At 34.6% G+C, this 18,423-nt stretch overlaps 2 protein-coding genes across 2 annotated transcripts; both read right to left on the minus strand.

The window, feature by feature from the left end:
* Positions 1 to 2,590: 2,590 nt before the first annotated feature.
* On the minus strand, positions 2,591 to 8,322 carry LOC110774679 (beta-1,2-xylosyltransferase). Its single transcript, XM_021979240.2, has 3 exons — positions 7,464 to 8,322; positions 5,220 to 5,369; positions 2,591 to 3,846 (listed from the first exon to the last, which is right to left on the minus strand). Exons 1-3 carry the CDS (start codon positions 8,184 to 8,186, stop codon positions 3,124 to 3,126), a joined length of 1,596 nt encoding a protein of 531 aa, XP_021834932.1. The 5' UTR covers positions 8,187 to 8,322; the 3' UTR covers positions 2,591 to 3,123.
* Positions 8,323 to 12,278: 3,956 nt separating this feature from the next.
* LOC110774677 (pirin-like protein) lies at positions 12,279 to 16,332 on the minus strand. Its single transcript, XM_021979235.2, has 6 exons — positions 16,154 to 16,332; positions 15,932 to 15,981; positions 15,801 to 15,839; positions 15,633 to 15,661; positions 13,996 to 14,162; positions 12,279 to 12,982 (listed from the first exon to the last, which is right to left on the minus strand). The coding sequence occupies exons 1-6, from the start codon at positions 16,270 to 16,272 to the stop codon at positions 12,481 to 12,483; spliced, it is 906 nt and encodes a 301-aa protein (XP_021834927.1). The 5' UTR covers positions 16,273 to 16,332; the 3' UTR covers positions 12,279 to 12,480.
* Positions 16,333 to 18,423: the final 2,091 nt, after the last annotated feature.

Below are 18,423 nucleotides of genomic sequence, written 5' to 3' on the forward strand. Positions count from 1 at the left end.
ACAGCAGTAGCAGAGAAGAGCAGAAGGTGCAGAGATTTTTGACAAAAACGGGAAATAGAAATTCAGAAAATTTGCCCAAAAATGGAAAAAAAGAACATGAATTTAAGTAGTTGGACCATTGATGATGACTTACTTGTGCTTATTGGTTGAATTTTTTGAACTTCATTGATGACGCTTCATTAATGAAGACCTCATTGATGGCGCAGACCTCATTGATGGCGCAGAGAAGAGATGAAGAGTTTCCCAGACTTTTTTTTTTAGGTTTCAAAGGGTTTATATACCCTGATATTTTGGAGGGAAAAGGGGTGCACATAGAGAAAATGAGCAGCACGTGACTATCACGTGAGGGTCAACGCCGGCAGATCAAAGTCAATGCCTGAATATTCTTTTTTTTTGTCTTTCGCAAATTATTTTTACATTTAGGTGTGTTTTTACAAAAAAAAAATTTAAAAGGTCCCTTCTCGCAAATTCTGGATTATAAAAGGTCCCTTTTAGCAATTTTACCTTAATTTTATGATGAAATCTTATTAGATTTGTATGCAGTTACACTATTCATTCTCGTACGGTAGCCGGTAAGATGCATTCATTAGGAGTATTAATTTGACTATTAGAGCACAGGACAATGTCATGTGTGTGGAAGTTGGAAAATTCATTGGAATTTGGAATTTCGGACCAATTGATTTAAGAAAATAAAACTGTATTTTCAGATTATTTATGTTATCTCATTTGTTTTATTTTATGTGATGTATGCTTATACTGGTTGATCGGGTGAACATGAATGACTTTATCAAAGAAAAAGAACTAGGGTTTGTTGTATCAATATTTGTTTTTTGTTCTACTGTATTTTTTTTTTATTGATTTTTCCTATAAGGTTAAAATTGGTTTTGGATACACTAGAGTTCTAAAATAACTCTACAAAGTAGAGTTTGAGCAATATCGTCCATTTGATGAAAAATCAATGGCTCATATATTATCTTTCCAAAATCCCCCTTATATTTTCTCATTTATATCCACCTACTGGTTTTCCCTTCCCACTAATATGAGCCATTGATTATAAAATGTATGGTTTAGATACAACTCTACCTTGTAGAGTTTTATTAAAACCCGAAGGATCCGGACTCGTTAAAATTAGATTAGTAAAAATAAATATCCAGTGTTTAACATCATAGTTTGTCATAGATACTTGGTGATTATATAGTCAGGAACCCGAGAATGATAGATCGACCACGAGAATTAACAATCTAATGAAAATGATAGACGGAAAGTGATATCAAAACTCATTACTCACTTCTTCTACAGAGCAATCTTTAAAGGTCGGAAGGAAGGAGTATTGGTTTTCTATACCAAATTACTAGGCGTTTTGGAAATTGAGGCAACATCAACAACTAATGCCATATGACTCGTATTTAGCAGAAAAGACAATACAGTAAAGTAATAAGAATTGTAGAAGTGTGGTCTCAATAATATGATGTGGAGTTTAGAACCATTACGAAACCAATGACAGCAAAACTTTGCTTATAAAGTCCAAGAACATCATGTGACACTCATCTTTCAGGTAACATCATAAACACATCATACCAATTGACTGTTGGTTCAGTGGTGATTGGGGCTGAACTTGGTAGGAAAAACCTATGTTCGATCCCCCGCAACAACAATTGGGAGGGGACTAGAACCTATCTACCCAGAACTCGCCCTGAATCCGGATTAACCCTAAGGGTGAACCGGGTGCTAACACCAAAAAAAATAACCACATCATATATCTATCCTTAGCTAAGCTTGCCACAACATTATTAACCAGATAATCTGTAATTAACACAAATTAGTGAATTCGAAATCACCTAGATTCACGCTCCCTCTCTAAACAGATACTCCCTACAAACATCCAACTTAGTGAACTGATAATGGTAAAGAAGTTCCTGATTCTACAAAAGACCAGTAACATTCATTAGGAAAGAAGATTAATGAGCACCAAACTGTACTTTACATGCTGTCAATTGCCATACAGAAACGTTTCCATTATAAATATGCTTCAATCCAAATATCAGACCTACACTCTGCCCTACCAAGATTTAAAAACAAAAATTAAAAAAAAATTAAGAACCCTATTCAGTATTCAGTATTCAGTATTCAGATATAGATATGTAACAACCCCACTGATGTATCGTTTTCATTTTCCGAAAACAAAACGACCTCTCCTTAAGCCCACCTTATCCCTCTTTATCATGGATCAGCTTGGAGAATACCAGTAACAAAATTTACCACCTCACAAAGTGATTGTAATCACAAGGACTACTCTAGAAGCCATCATAAAGTTGCTGTACTCACTGTCTGCCACACACTGAAGACTGAAGACTGAAGACATGTAAAAAGAAGAATTTCAGCTGTGTTTTTCACATTTCTAAAGATATTCTCCGTACAGTCTAAATTCGACATATGAATACGGTACAAGACATGACAACACTATTTGCCACTTTCAAGAGTGCAAATAATGCTCTTGTTATTCCTAGATGATCAACGGCAACAGAAGAAACCTTCCGGTAACAAAAAGTCACTGCAACAAAAGTTCAGTATTGAAGAGGAAGAAAACAAATGACAGGTAAACTTCTAGGTATTTCATATTCATTCAAGTGGATCATCCACCATATTCAGAATTTTAACTGTACACAGAATATCATGGTTTCAAAGGGTACAAAAGTTAGGGATGAAATCCGAACTACACAAAGGCCTACCCACAACCTGAGATGAAAATGGTGATATAAAATAATAGTACACACTGATCAGGTAATTAATGTTACTCCCAAGTCCTAACCTAACCTTGCATAGAACCGCCTGAGGAAGAAGAACTCACAGAAAAATTACTCACTCCGTTAATAAAAAAAATACTCAGGAAGCCACATCCTTGAATTGTCAGTCACCAATCACCACACCCAGAATTCTTCAAACCTGACTATGTTCCTTCAATTGATGTCCTAGAAAAAGCACAGTTGAAGTAACATTTGGATGGTCGTATAAGCTGTCAAGAGCTGAAAGGAAACTCCAGATACATACATGGCAGGCCATTCAGATTTTCTTAGCTATGCAGAAAAGAATTGTGGTAAGTCTGATAACAATATACAGTGTACTTCAGCATCCGATGCTTTTCATGATCCTTTTAAGCCGCTCAACAACTTTGGCTGGATTAGCAGAAGATCCAGAGAGATTAATGGCATGGTAATTCAAACCTTTCCACTGGGAGATCAATTGGAAATGGGGACGCCGAAACTGGCTGCTAATAATTTCAAGAATTACGGTTTCTGGTAATGCTGATACTACGTGAGTCAGACCTGCCCCATGAGCTCCAATAATCACTGATGCATCCTCAATAGCTCGGACTTGTTCTCTCATAGGCATGTGACCAAACAACCCATTTATGAGATTTACACTACATTGAGAATAATTAGAAGCCCATGCCTTCAATGAATCAAACACTTCTTGTTCATTGCTGAGCCTGGATTCAACTTTACCACCATGACGTGGATGTGCCACATAATCTTCACGCCGAACGAAAAGTACATTATGTTCTGAAGATGGCTTCAGTCTTTTGGGGCTATCCACAGGAAAGTCAAAAGCTGCCTTTATCATCTCCCCAAATTCTGATAGTCGTGCAGTTTTGCGATCATCAGGATTTGCCCACAGGGTTTTCGCAGAAGCCCCGCGACAATCAATATGTTGGCTGAGACCCTTAAACCAGGCTGTCTCATATCCCAAAGGTACAAAGACAGCATGACGAAAGCAGACTGGACCAGTGAAGTTTTTAGCAAACCTAATACTTGAAAATAGTGCTTCCCATGTTTCTTCCAATTGTGTCTGGAAAAAAAAGTGATCATGTGTTACATTAAACTTAGTTGACTTTGAAACATCAGACTTCACATGGAAGCAATAGAAGTGTTCAACTAGAAGAAAATGCAGACGAGAAAACTCATAACTAGATATTTTTTCCAAGTCAAGAGAATAGCAGATTCCCAATCAAGCCTATAATGAATAATACGGTTTTCCATTTTGAGACAAGTAATCTCTGTTAGTTTTGCAGGCCCAACAAGTCCAACTAGGGAGTATCCAGTAACACATGACTGGTCCCGTGACGGGTTGTGACGAGGTAAGGAGTCATGCCACTCAACTGTGTGCTGTTGGCCGTGGCTTAGTGTCCCGCATACAATCAGAGTTACCTAATAGGCTAATATGAAGTATGATATGCTTCGCTGTTGAATTTGGCCAAAAGTACCAGTTTTGTTTACAATTCGCCTTTGTAAGTATGTGGGGCGTGGGGGGAAAAGAGTATTAGTTAACACTGCATACGAGTGATACGACAACGCACGTCTATGCACGGTGCATGACAGTGTGAGTCATGGCACATGACCTGTATGCTGATGTGCCACGTGATTTTTCGTGTTTCAATATTTGATTTTGTCGTAGTTTTCTCATTCTAGGTTGTTAGGATTCCAAAATGTGATATTCCCTCATAACTGTCAATTGACTCAATTGTTTGGGGAAGATAGAATATGAGTTTCCTATACTGCTGTGCCGCTTGATTTTTCGAGTTTCAATGATTGATTCAGTGGTAGTAGGTTGCTAGGACTGTAAAATGTTATATTCCCTCATAACTGCCAATTGTTTGAGGAAGATAGAACATGAGTTTTCTAATAGTTGTATTCTTGATCTAGGAGACTAGTAAGAGTCTACAACATCTCTTGTCTGGAGTAGGAGTAGGATTTATGATCTTTAAAGTGGAACGGGTAATTATTCTTCAAAAGTAACACTGAGTTCCTCCTCTCAAATACCCTTTGAGAGATTGAGAGAAGGGACTCTGTAATACGCTATCTACATACGTTGTGCTGGATGGGTGATTACTGGCAAGTAATAACCGTTGATTGATTGGTGATATTTGGAGGTTTCTTCCACTACTTGATTAGTGGGAGAGGTGTTTACTACTTACATTGAGTTTTCCATTATCTTGTGATTCAGTTTTGATTCCTAATTTATCTTGTTGCTTATTCTGGGCTTTAAAATTTTGTCAGGTAATTATGACTCATGAGTCATGACCAAGCACATAAGCATATAAGACAAGTCTCATAGTTCAGAGCCAATGTTCTACAAGGTACTCGCACAGTTTAACATATTCAAGTACCAATCGAGCATGCCAAAAGAAATGAACAAAAAAAAAAAGTAAACGACTCACTTACCTTGCTGTGACCATCAACAAAAACCACATGCGGCCGTGTTGGCAAGCCAGTAACCCTAGAGCTAACATACGCACTATACCAATCTGTATATGTGTGAAATACATTAGCATACTCAAACCGCGTCAGCAATAATGTTGGCTCCTCAATCCACTGCAAGCACAAGGTGCTGTGTAAGGTAAACAAAAAATAATAAATGCTAGAAAACAAAATATATCTACAACGTATAAAGAAGCAAGAATTCAAGATTACAATTTAAAGTGGTTAGTTTCACTGCACTATATTGACTAATAAAGTCCAAATGTCTCTTTGGACATCATCCTTTTCTACACTTTGAGGCCTATTCCACTCCTATCTCATTGCTAAATTTCTTGACAAAGATTAAACTTCTTTGTCATCATTATCATTACCCCATGCCTCAAAGAGGCTCCCGCAAGAAGCGGGGTAAGGGGGATTAAACTTCTTTGTATTAAGAGAAAAACAGAAAGGCACGAAGTAAAGGTTGTATCGGTAAATAAGAGGGTGAACCAACAATTTCTTGGAGTACTTTCATACCTATTACATTAGCTTAAGATTGAAGTACAATTGTCAAGAAAAAGGTTCTTCTCCCATAAAAGGAAAACAGATGAACCTTATACTTTTAGGCGTGTTAGCTTGAAACAGTGCCCATTTCTCAATCTTACAATCATTTTAAAAAGAAGACATTTCTCAACCTAACCTGTTCAATTATATCCAATACAAGCCCATGAAGAAGGATCATAAAGAGCTCATCTATCACTGCAGATTTTTTTTGTCTCCCTGGCCTCTTACTCCCTATATGGAGGGCTTCTCCCCACCGTCGCCAAGTGGGACATCACATTCAGTTATTGCTTAAATTATGTACATTTAACTACAGATTGAGTTACCTAAAACCAAAACTATCCCCTCATAGATAATGTGAGGAATACAAGCTCAATTATGAGTCAGCGACCTTCCATTTATGCATAACCATACCACATACAACATTTTTATGTCAATTTGCAAAACCTAGTAATAAGGGCATTAAATCCTAAGATACTCAGACTCAGGCATTCCACACTCGTGTCTGGCACGAGTATCAGAGTATGTGTCTAAGCTCAATATCTCCAGTTCTCCTTGCCTTCTTCACAATTACTTCAGAAAAAAATAAGTTTCCATATGTTAAGTTTGGTTCCAATAAGGCTACCTATGTTCAATTCGCAACCACAACACAGTTCTGGTAAGGGCCAATAAGTTCAATTGAGGCTTCGTTTGGTTTGGCGGAGAACGCTCCCGGTGAAAAATGAATTTCCATGGAAAACATATTCCAAGGAAAAACACAAATCCACACTAGTTTTCACTGGTTTAGTTCCTTACAAGAAAATTCATATAAAAAAGGGGAAGTTTGAGTAAGAAGGGTGAGGATTGATGGGAAGATAGAAGAGAGAAGCAAAGAGGAAAAGTGGTTTCCCTCCAAATTGAAAAGGTTTTCCACCCTTAGTGTTATTGGAAAATTATTTTCTACCCCTCCCAAAACAAACCAAAAAAGTTTTAAAAAGGGACATTCATTTACCTTGGAAACGCTTTAGATGAAACCAAAGTCCAAACATTCCCTTAGTGAAATCCAAATGAAGAGGACACATCCTTATCCCTAATGGCACGTTTGGTAACCGGTAATAAATGATGGAAATTAAAATAAATTTAATTGATATTTGACAAGAAAAATAACATCATAATATCCATGGTAATTGAAATCTTATCTCAAACTTGATATTTTTCTTTGTAAATTTGCAATCCCAACCAGTTTTCCAAATGGAATGGATGATAATGAAAATATATGAAGAACAATAGATTGTTTTGAGTGAACTAACATTACGTGGGAAAGGATATTGATTTTCCTTAAAAATTTACATTCAAATTTATCCCAAGACAGTTTCTCACTCAAATCTTTATGGAAAGAATTTCCATGACATTGGTCTAAACGAATTGTAAATGTCCATACTCAAGTTAGTGTCGACGATCCGACAAGGTACTCGAACGGAAACAAAGAATTATACTTCGTACTAGATTCACACTTGAACTTCATTACATTAGTGTTGCACATGTAGAATAATTCCAATTAATTAAAAAAATGTGATCTTATTAAGCATTATATAACTAGCGTATTGAATTCAATCCATTATGAAACAAAAATCTAGCAGAATATTTCAGATATTAATGAAAAAGAATGCTGTTTTTAGAAACCCTAACCTCAGAGCATTGAAAATCAGCATCATCTTCAACCAACTCCATAGACTGAAACAATTCTCTCATCGTATGCTTCATAATCTCTCCTTCATCAACGTTTTCATCAAGAAACTTCTTCGAAACGGCCTTCACTGGCTGTTTCTTTCCCACTGGTCGTTTCCTCCCCACCCCGTTTCGCCTCAACCGAAACGCGCCGTCTTCAAAAACAGGAAGCTCCTCCTCATCTGACCGTCCGATCACCTCCTCAATTCTCTCTCCTCCGATCGACATCCGGATCTTACTCGGATCCATCATGACCCGCCCGCCCTCACAAATGGAGCTCCGGAGCGTCCCACTGAAGTGACACCGGAACCACGAGGAGTTCCCGTTGGCGGCGAAGGAGGAAGCCCGAGGGAGGATAGTGGAGGTTTTGTTGAACCCATTACCGAAGAAACCCTCACAGGAGGAGAGAAAAGGTGAAGGTGTGGTCCACGGGAGGTAGGAAGGGAGGATGGGCCAGGGCTTTGAGGCGGAGGCAAAAGAAAGTTGCGGTGGTTCTAGGGAGTGGGTGACGTGGAGGCGGCGGTTGCGGTGGAGATTGAAGGAGGAGAGAGAAGGGTAGTGGTGCGAGTAGTAAGTGAAGAAGATGAAGTTGAAGAGGAAAATAAGGAGGAGGGAGATGGTGGTTTTTTTGGTGAGAAGTTTGCGAGTTAGGTGGTGGTGGTGGGATTTTGGTGTGCCCGCCATTGTTGCTAAGGAGAGAGAAAGTGGCGGTAGAGATGAGTTGTTGGGTGGGAGTGGAGGGTTGTTGCTAGATTTGCGCCATTGGCGTGTGATTGGGGGTATTTGGAGTTTGTTGTGATTGTTCAACTTTTGGATTATGAGTCTTATGACTGAATTAGCCACTTTTTTTAAATAAATAAATAAATAAATAAGGAAAATACAATTAGGATAGAGGATAACACTAATTTAGCGCTATGAAGAATTGATAGAAGATGCATGCTACTACAACAATCGTTATACGTATCAGAATTTACCACAATGGTTAATTATCCAACTAGCAATTTGGCCCGTGCAATGCACGAGATCAATTTATAAAGTGTTAAAATAACTTACATTGCTTGACATACAACAATTTTTAGGTATTATGAAATTTTAAATTATTTATGTAAATTCATAAATTTTGTTTACTGTAAGATATAAATATATAAATAAATAACATTTAAGGTTATTACTAAATTAATCGAAATAATATTTAGAGAAAACAATCAACAACCGTGATAATATACTGTACAATATAATATCTATGATAAAACAAATGATAATTAAAATAATCATACTCCGTAATAAACATGGATGAAAATTGAGATTTGACCATAGAAAATTAAAGAAGATACACGCGACACATAACATAAAACACGCACACATACCTCCGGAAAAATGTATGATGATATTTTTTTGTTGAAAATGATGCTGATATAGAGTTGATGGTGTTGTGATATGATGAAATAGTTGATAGTTCAATTTATTTATAAGGAGTGCAAGGAAGATGAGAGGTTGATGGCTTATTTTGATTAGATGTTTAGTTTTCTCTTTTTTGTAGTTAAGAATTTAAAAAGACTATTAACTTATACAAAGTAAGTACTAGTGTTTAATGTTTATTGTTATTGTTATTGTTATGGAATATTAGTTGATTAATATAATTTAAGTTAGTTTATTAAGTTATGATTATTTATTGTATGTTTATGTTATGTGTGTCTTTTGAGTTGTTTATTTATTTATTTAGTTAATTAATTAATTAATTAATTAATTTTAATAAGGGTGTCTTTTGAATTTTCTCTATTTTAATTATAAAAAATGTAGAAAAAAGGTAGATTGATGAGGTGATGACACTTGTCATTTTGTCACCTATAGTTACAGTTTTTATAGACTAGGTATAGATTCTCATTATGTATATTTAAGAGAGGAGCCGTATGAGATGAAAATTTCACGTACGGTTCTGGAACGGAGATTCTTTGAAGGAGAGGTTAATCGTACTCTGGCAACTTTAAGTAAGGCAGAGTTTGATTTTTTTGGGGTGATAGTGGAAAAGTTGACAGATAAGTCACCCTTACTGCCACTCTACAGAACCGTACGACCCTAATCGAAATGCATACATTTGTCTGTTGTTCTATTATAATTTTTTGTATCTTTTATGGGGCGTTTTAGATGTTTTTTTTATTCAAGAAGTTGATGACTATTTCAATAGATCGTCGCCTCTAGTAATTAACTTGGAGATTCTTCATTTATTGAAATTTGAACAACTTTGTGTAGTGTTGTTGGCTAGTTGCTTTCGCTTGGTAAGCTGGCATTTCTTTATTGAGGGAGTGAAAGATGATAAAAAGTCGAGTGAGTTAGGATTTATTATAAAAATCTCATGTCCAACTCTGCAAAATGTTTTTAGGATATGGCTTGCTTGTGATTTTTTCTTTTATCTGAAATCACATTTTTGGGCTATCAAATCCACATAATGTTCGGTCATGATTTTTCGTGGTCATCTCTAGAATGGGGTGACGAGGGTGCATTGTGGACAGTTTGACACGTGTTTTTCCTTTTTGTTAAAGAATGATCACCTAGTCACCTAGAGATCAAGAAACTTTATTTGCCAAAAAAAAAGAAACAGATCAAGAAACTCATTAGAGCTCTGTTTAGTTTTGACAACAAGCATTTTCAGAGGAAATTAAATAATGGGAAACCACATTTCTGAGTGTAGTTTTCATGGTTTAGTTGTATGAAAAATTATCAGAAACTTTTAAACTTTATATATTTACAAAAACAATAAAAATTATTCACCACCCTACACGACCCCTACCCCCCCCCCCCCCCCCTCCCCCATAGTCGTTTGACAACACCTAAGATCACCCAGCCACCCACCCTCTGATGTCACAGTCATTGGGCTAGTTTCCCTGTGTTAGGAAAAAAAAACATTATGAAAATTGGTATTTATAAGCAAACAATAAGCAACGACTAACTTTCAAACACAAAAACTAGTCGTTGGGCATCAAAATGGGTAATTTTAAGTTTTGAGTATTAGTGAATTAAGTTTCAAAATAGGGGTATTTAGTGAAATAAGTATTAAAGTAGGGCTATTTGGTGAATTTGAAACCAAGCTAACGGATGACTAACGACGCGTCATTAGTAAGGGTATTTTGGTTATTAAGTCATTTGTGAGGGGCATTTGGTGAATTTCTGAAAGTCGAGACCAATCTATACCTAGTATTTAAAAAAGAAAACCAAACTTTATGAGAGAACATGTGTCTCAACAAAATGTCAAAATCTATACCTAGAAAGACACGTGTCTCATCTATTACTCTCCTTTAAAAAATAAAAAATAAACTAACACAAACTCCTTCATCTTCTAATTCTTCCCCTTTCAACATTCCAAACCAATTAATTCTCCATTAAATTGGCTCACTCATTCAACCTTTAAATTAAGTGTATTTATTTTAGTTAAAAATGACAATTACTTCGTATTAGTATTATATTACTAATTTACTACGGAGAGTACTATGTACCAAATCACATCATGTATATATCGGATATGGATAATAGAAGTACGCACAAAATGTTTATTTATAGATCCTTCATTGATTTGAATATCAGTTAAAATATCATACGAAGAACTTTATTAGAGTTGCACTTATCTATATTGTATTTTCTTATGATGTATGATGTAGTAGTAATATGATGGTTAAATATTTGTACATGACTGTAGTGAATGATGTATTTTAGGACTCATGAAAATAACGAGGTTCAAGTTTGGGCATGAACAAATTCTCATATTACAAAATTCGCATCAACGTTCCTCAAGGTAGTGCCTGCGTTATATTTGTCGAAAAATTCTTGTACTTTTTTCTAAATTTTATTTTATTTTTATGAGGAAATAAAAATTAGGCGGATTATCTGAAATTATCCTTACGGATGAAATACAATGACTCCAAGATTTTTTTTTCCGTAGAACTCTTATATAAATAAGAACGCATGTAATACCTTTAATACCTAATTTTTCCATAAAATAAAGATGTTTTAGGTTCATTTCATTGGTTTTTTTTTTAATGTAGTTATAATCTATTTTGGCAAAATTACATAATAACTACTCAGCTCGTACTACGTATAACAATAAAGATGATGATAAAGGTCGCAAGTTGCGACAACTAAATGTTGTCGCAATCTTATGTTTGAGTTTAATTGGTACATATAAGCGCCACGTAGGATATGCGTCATCGTAATATTTTTACTATGAATGCAATATTTTTACTATGAAAATATGTAAATAAGCTAATCGATATAAATAAGGAAACAAATTAGTATTTTAAGATTCTTCTACCTTTTTTTGAAACATATATAATAGGTTATATAAGTTAAATATTTTGATTTCCAATTTAAATCATGACACATAAGCATACCATGTCATCTTTGTGACACGGCTTAAAGGTCGCATGTTGCGACCTTTATCATTTTCGTAACAATAAAACATAAAAACTAAATACGAACACTCACCAACCACCCAAATACTTTTTTAAAAAAATAACGATATTATATATCCTAATACTATCCCGTGCCTTGCACGGGTCAAACGACTAGTTTAAATAATAAGCTAGTTGCTAGCCATTTGGAGCACAAATTAGATAGAAAATGAAATATCTTGAAATCTTATGTGGCATAACAAACTAATTGTCAAATTAGTTTGCCATTGGAGATGCTCTTAGCTTGAGAAATATGGCAGACACATATTTTGCTTGAAAATATAAAAAATATAAAAAAAAAAAAATTGAGAAGTAGCCAACCAATAAAACAACGTACAAATAACTTGGAATTGTATAGCATAAGAACCTTATGTCGCATTCCAAGCTATAAAATGATTTAGCCAAACATTGGAGTTGTTCTAAGAGGATTTGATGTAATAATGCTTCTACTTAATTCAAATCAATTTCTAATCTAATGTGCCAAATCAAAATCAAAATGGGTGGTTGTCTTTGATTCTGAAAAAAAAAAGTTGTTATTAATCGATCATTGCTTGAGACTGCCAATGCTTCATTCTCTCAAAACCATTAACACAATTATCAAAATCTTGAATTGTTTGATCGATCTCTTCTTGTGTGTTCATAACAAAAGGTCCAAACTGGACCACCGGTTCACCCAACGGTTCACCACCCACTAAAACGAACCTTAATAACTTGGATGATTTGTTCCAAGCCATTAACCCATCACCACCATGCCCTAGGAGAAGAAGGTGGTGCGCTGTTACAGGTGATGATGATCTTGAATTTCCAAAAATGCCCTCACCTTCCAACACATAAACAAATGCATTCCATGATTTTGGGATTGGTTGTTGAAGAGTAGCCCCTGTTTTCAAACTAAAATCTAAGTACAAAGTTGGTGTTCTTGTATAAACTCTCGACTTTTTACCAAGAGCCTCCCCTGCTATTACTCGAACTTTTACTCCGTTTTTCTCTGCTTCTATTATATCCTTACTTTCTATCTCTTGATATCTTGGCTCAATCCTGAAATTACAATTTTGAAAACACATTGTTAAAAACTTCAAGTTATCTATATAATCATCATGTACTACTCCGTTCCCAACTAATCTTTACATTTATAATTTGCTCGATAATTAAGAAACTCCGGTGAGTATGTAATGGTGGGGTAAATTTGGCTGTGATCCTTTCGGGCCTACCCTATATGTCATGGGCCTCAACGGGCATGTCCCATGCCAAGCCGCTTGTATGGGATGTGCCGTGCTGAAAATTTCAAAATTGGGCCCAGGTCACGTGCCAGGTCATGCAGTGTTGATCTTATCATGCTTTTTCCAAAAAACATGCGACCCAGGCCTGACCTATGACTTCGTGTCCGTGACAGGTTTGGTCGGCCGACCCACAACCATATTTAGGTGGGTGTAACAAGTGAAAACATGAGTGACTATAAATTGTCCAATATTGTAAGTGGATGAAAATTAGTACTATACAAGGTATTAAAGTTTTGTACGTAAGTAAGTTATGGTGGGATAGCATAATCAAATATTGTAACATGTTATAGTTGCAAAGAAGGGTATTTATGTAAAGTTATACGTCCAAAGTGGAATAAAGCAGAGTATAAAGAACTTTTAGGAACATACTAAAATGGAAAGGGTAAAGATATTTCAGGAACGGAGGAAGTACTCCCTTCGTTCCTAAATAAGTCACTTATTGAGAGTGGTGCGATAATTTAATAAAAATGAGAAGTGTGTAAAAGGTAATGATTGAGAATGTTTTTTTTTGGAAAATTAAAAGTAGATAATTGTTTATTGATAAAGTACAAACAAAAGTAGGTGTGGGGATTGAAAAGTGGGAAAGTGTAGAATGTGTAAGAAAAAATAATCACGATTTATGGAAAAGTGGGAAAAGTGTATGGAAAAGTGGAAAAATGTATGTTAAAAAATGGAAAGTGGGCACTTATAAGGGAACGTCATTTATAGAAAAGTGACACTTATTTAAGAACGAAGTAAGTATAAAATATGGAAAATAAAAAAATTGCTTACATTTTGTGTTTAGAGGATAAGTTAATCCAAAGTTGCAAGCCCTTTTGGATACCTTGTGATGCGGGCATTTCCGAGTGAACAATCCCTCTTCCAGCAGTCATCCATTGCAAGCCACCAACACCTATTGCCCCTTTATGTCCAGCAAAATCTTCATGTGTAATTGCTCCCTATACACATATAAACAACAAACATCTTCTTTAAAGGAACAAAAAGGCTACATATACTCCTTGGATATACAATAGTGTCATACCCTGAGCTGTGATTGGTTTAGATTTTTAAATTCCATGTGGGGTCCATATTTTAGATTTAAATTTTAATCTCATGTGGGGTTGCTTATGTGAAAACAACAAGTGGGAACTCAGGGTATGGCACTATTTCATACCCAATGGGTATATGTATCAGCTTCCTTAAAGGAATAGCCGAGTTTATTGATTAAGGGATAGGGAGTAATGATTTTCCGAACATTCCTCAACTCCAAAAGACACTGATCTAATAAAGTGACGGGCAATAACATTAACGTGAGAAAATTAAAGCTCCGTTTGTTATCGTATATTATTTTCGTGTTTATTGTTAGTTTTCAAAATCAATATGATTATTATCGGAATGTCAATTTTCCCTCAAAAAAATATAGGAATCTCAACTTTTAAGTTCATAATTCAACCAATCAGCCCTAATTCAAACGAAAGTATTTCTTTGGGAAAAAAAACCTAAAACCTAAAATTGACAATAGTGCTTAGTGAGGCATAAGTTTTTGTACATAAGGTGAGAATCTAAATTTTGTAGGGAATAAAATTTCACACTTTTTATGAGTTGAAGCATGGACCAAGATAGCACTAGGCAATAATGTTGGTGCGCGAAATGCAATCCATATTACTATTAGCCCTCAAAGCATGACGGGATGTTTTCTTAATTAACAACAACAAATTAAAATAAGATATCCCCAAAATTCTTACAATATGAGTAGTTGTTGAAAAAACTTCATATTTTTTAAAGATTTTTGTAATTATAGGTCACATGAGATTATGTGGGCACATAACATATTTTAATAAAAAATAAATTCAAAAGTTGAGTCTTTGGTCTTATATAATCATAGTTACTCATGAAGTTATGATTGTGTCATGTGAATGGAAGTAACATACGGACTTATTACGGAGTATATAAACATGTTTTCAAATGTATATTTAACATTAAATGGATCTAGTATTTTTCACAAAAATCAACAAGAAACTTGTTGTACACACCTAAAGGGGGGGAAAGCTCACTTATAAGTTGGTATTTTGTTGGTAAAACACACATTATTATTGCTTGAAATTCAAGTTGAAGTCATTAAGATATTTAATTTATGTTTTGTTACTAACCTTGTTTTATGATGGGGATCGAAATCATATTGTAGAAGAAAGAATGAAACGTTACCTAATTATTTTGAAACAATGTGAAGCAAGATTACAAGTTTTTATCTCAGTAAATTTCACCTAATTTGAACTAATGTTGCATTAGGTTAATGGTTAAGATTGAGAATATGTGCACAATAAATCACGGGATCGAATCTAACAATTTGTAATCTGCATTGCCCTTGTGATTTATTTGTGCGGAAAAAAAAAACACACTAATTTGAGACTTTTTTGTTTTCAAATTACCTGTAGCATGTAGGTGACTGTCTCAAATCCTGTAAAGAAGAAAAGAAAGAAAGAAAGAAAGAAAGAAAGAAAACCAAAAAGATTCAGATATAGAAACAAAACACAAAATTGACCAATTAAAAAGTAGTAAAAATAATATTATTAAGCTGGAAACATTAAAGAACAAACCTCTATGTGGATGATCAGGAAAACCAGCAGGAGCAGAAACTGCAGGAAAAACAAATAGTAACAATGTCAATGAAATACAACTCTCAAAAACATAGGAAAACGGGAGAAAAATGTTTCTATTATTAACCCACCTGAGAATTCATCCAAAACAAGGAAAGGATCAAAGTACTTGAGCTCAAACCTGAAAATAAAAAGTCCCTCCAACTTAGCTCATAATATCATGATGCATATGCGAATTAAATGATGCATACGTGTTTTCAACCATAATATTAATATCACAACATTGTCGGCTCATTCGCAACAAAAAAAAAAACCATAAATTGAAAATATGAAAATTGAGACAGAAGGCTTACCGGCCAATGCTTCTTCTTACAACAGCACCAACACCTTCACGTTGAGGCCTAGCTTGAAATTTCCTAACAATAGGTCGTGGAACATTCACAACACTATCGAAAACTTCGGTTTCTACCATTGTTCTTTCTGTGTTTTTTTTCTTCTTGTGGAAATATTTTTTGTTTAAAAGTTGTCAAACTTATTTAGAAATGATACTAAGAAACTACAATTTGAATGCAGGTATTTATAAGAGGGTAAGTTCGTTAGTTTATTGGGTTAGTCAATAGGAGGGAAACTTGGTAGTGGGTCCCATTGTCGAGGAGCTTCCTTGCCTCCCTGGCAATCTTATATTCTTTTGCATTACGTCATCATGACATGTTTGTGATGCATGGATATTATAACATAGAATCATCAACTTTTACAATTTGTTTTATGTGTGAGTTTATGACTTGATGTAATTGAGCAATTCCTTGAGAAAGTCCATTAAAAAGAACTTAAGGCTACACTTGTTACATATTTTTTATTTTTTTCCTTCTCATTTGGAATCACTTAAATGAGTCACATAATACGAGAAACCTTTGTTATCAAATAATACGTGTAATCAGAAGCGGTTCTTTTCAACAGGCAGAGTCAAGGTGTCAGGTTCAGCTTTGAATTTTCTTTTTCCAATTTTAGTTATAGAACAATATGTCGTCAACAACTCAACATATACACATAAAAAGTTATGGCATAGTGGTTTACCAATCAACCCTCAAACCCTATTATTTTATACCAAAGTTTTTAATAAGGGTTTGGATGATCAAACCTCAAACCCTATTATTTTAGACCCAAGATCCACCACAGCAACTAATTTTGGATATATAGAGTATGTGGAGTATTTACCCGTATATATATTTGTAAATAATTTATATATTTGAGAGCTGCTTCAATTGCAAATTAATTTACTGTTTTTATATATACACCGGTGTATAATAAATATGTTCGATAACCTAATAGAGGGATATAGTAAAATAAAAAAAAAAACTTAATGACAGATGGGACCATAAATATGTGATAGGTATGCCTAGGAAGAAATAAAATCTGAGGTGTAAATGGCTTATACATGGTTATAGAAAGATCCATAACTCTTAATTGGCCCCACATAAGGTAGTCAAACATTCATGCCGGTGGAATTCCCCTCAATCCATTGCAAATATACATGATTATATTCAAACTCACTCCACCCTTTGTTACAATGAATTTGAAAGTTGTTCATATGCCATTAGTCACACTTTTCTATACTACACCTCAAAATCGGCCAAAAGAATCACAAATAAAAGAGTAGGTACGACGTATAAAGATGATTTCTCGATCAACATGCGACACTTTATGTAAAATAGGAAAAAAAACGATGCGCCACTTTATATAAAATAGAAAAAAATCAACGCAACTTCTTTACAATTCAACAATAGGACATCTAATAAGAAAACTCACAAGCTAAGTTATAAATGATGGAACTATTAGCAATTTAAGACCCCTCATCAAAATCTTCTTCTGAATATTTTCTTTTGCTAGGATACTACAAGTTTAAACCATTCTACCCGTAAAAAAAAAAGTTTAAACCATTCTATCATTTGTGAACTCAAAGTTATTTATGCGTCATCTATTAGATTAATTGATTTCAAATTATAAGCTCTTGCATTATGATAAAAGTTATGCTTTGATATCTTGGCTTTTAGCTTTAATCAATTATTATTGGCTTTTAACGACGAGATTTCCCATCGTTAATGGTACAATTTTTTGTAGTATAATGTTCAGTATAAGTTAATGGTTTCACATTAAATTTTATATGTATCATTTAGGGCTATATTATTGATTACATTCATTGATTCAATGTAGATATATATATATGTAGTGGCGGATCTTGAACAGTTTTACGAGGGGGTAGGTAGAAAGAAATCAAGAAATATACTATGTAATTATGCAATTATACACAGATTTTAAAGAGACCGTAACTAAAAATACACTACAAATTAAATTTAACGCTGTAACGTATGAATATATGTGTGTACTTCAAAGATTCTTAGAGTGAAATAGAACAAGATTGTACATTGATTCAATCCATATCTTTCAAGGATTTGAAAGGTATAAAACGTCAAATACTTTATCTCATGAATTGTTTGAAAACATTCGGAGTATACGCGTGCATGTACTTGTGAAGTAGATTTTCTTGCAATTCTATGACTTTGCTAGCCTGCTAGGTAAGACACCAACACTCCCAAGTTATCGTGAAATTTTCACTTTTTTGTCT

This window comes from Spinacia oleracea, chromosome 4 (assembly GCF_020520425.1).
Source record: "Spinacia oleracea cultivar Varoflay chromosome 4, BTI_SOV_V1, whole genome shotgun sequence".
In the NCBI taxonomy this organism is placed as follows: Eukaryota; Viridiplantae; Streptophyta; class Magnoliopsida; order Caryophyllales; family Amaranthaceae; genus Spinacia; species Spinacia oleracea.

Excerpts from the sequence above, each read along its gene's own strand:
- LOC110774679 (XM_021979240.2), bottom strand. The coding sequence starts at position 8,186 with ATGGCGGGCACACCAAAATCCCACCACCACCACCTAACTCGCAAACTT. Across the intron at positions 5,370-7,463 it reads CTGATTTTCAATGCTCTGAG|TGGATTGAGGAGCCAACATT; the intron begins GTTAGGGTTTCT and ends TTGTGCTTGCAG. Across the intron at positions 3,847-5,219 it reads TTGTTGATGGTCACAGCAAG|ACACAATTGGAAGAAACATG; the intron begins GTAAGTGAGTCG and ends TTTTTTTTCCAG.
- LOC110774677 (XM_021979235.2), bottom strand. The coding sequence starts at position 16,272 with ATGGTAGAAACCGAAGTTTTCGATAGTGTTGTGAATGTTCCACGACCT. Across the intron at positions 15,840-15,931 it reads TGTTTTGGATGAATTCTCAG|TTTCTGCTCCTGCTGGTTTT; the intron begins GTGGGTTAATAA and ends TTTTTCCTGCAG. Across the intron at positions 12,983-13,995 it reads TTATCCTCTAAACACAAAAT|GATTGAGCCAAGATATCAAG; the intron begins GTAAGCAATTTT and ends TTGTAATTTCAG.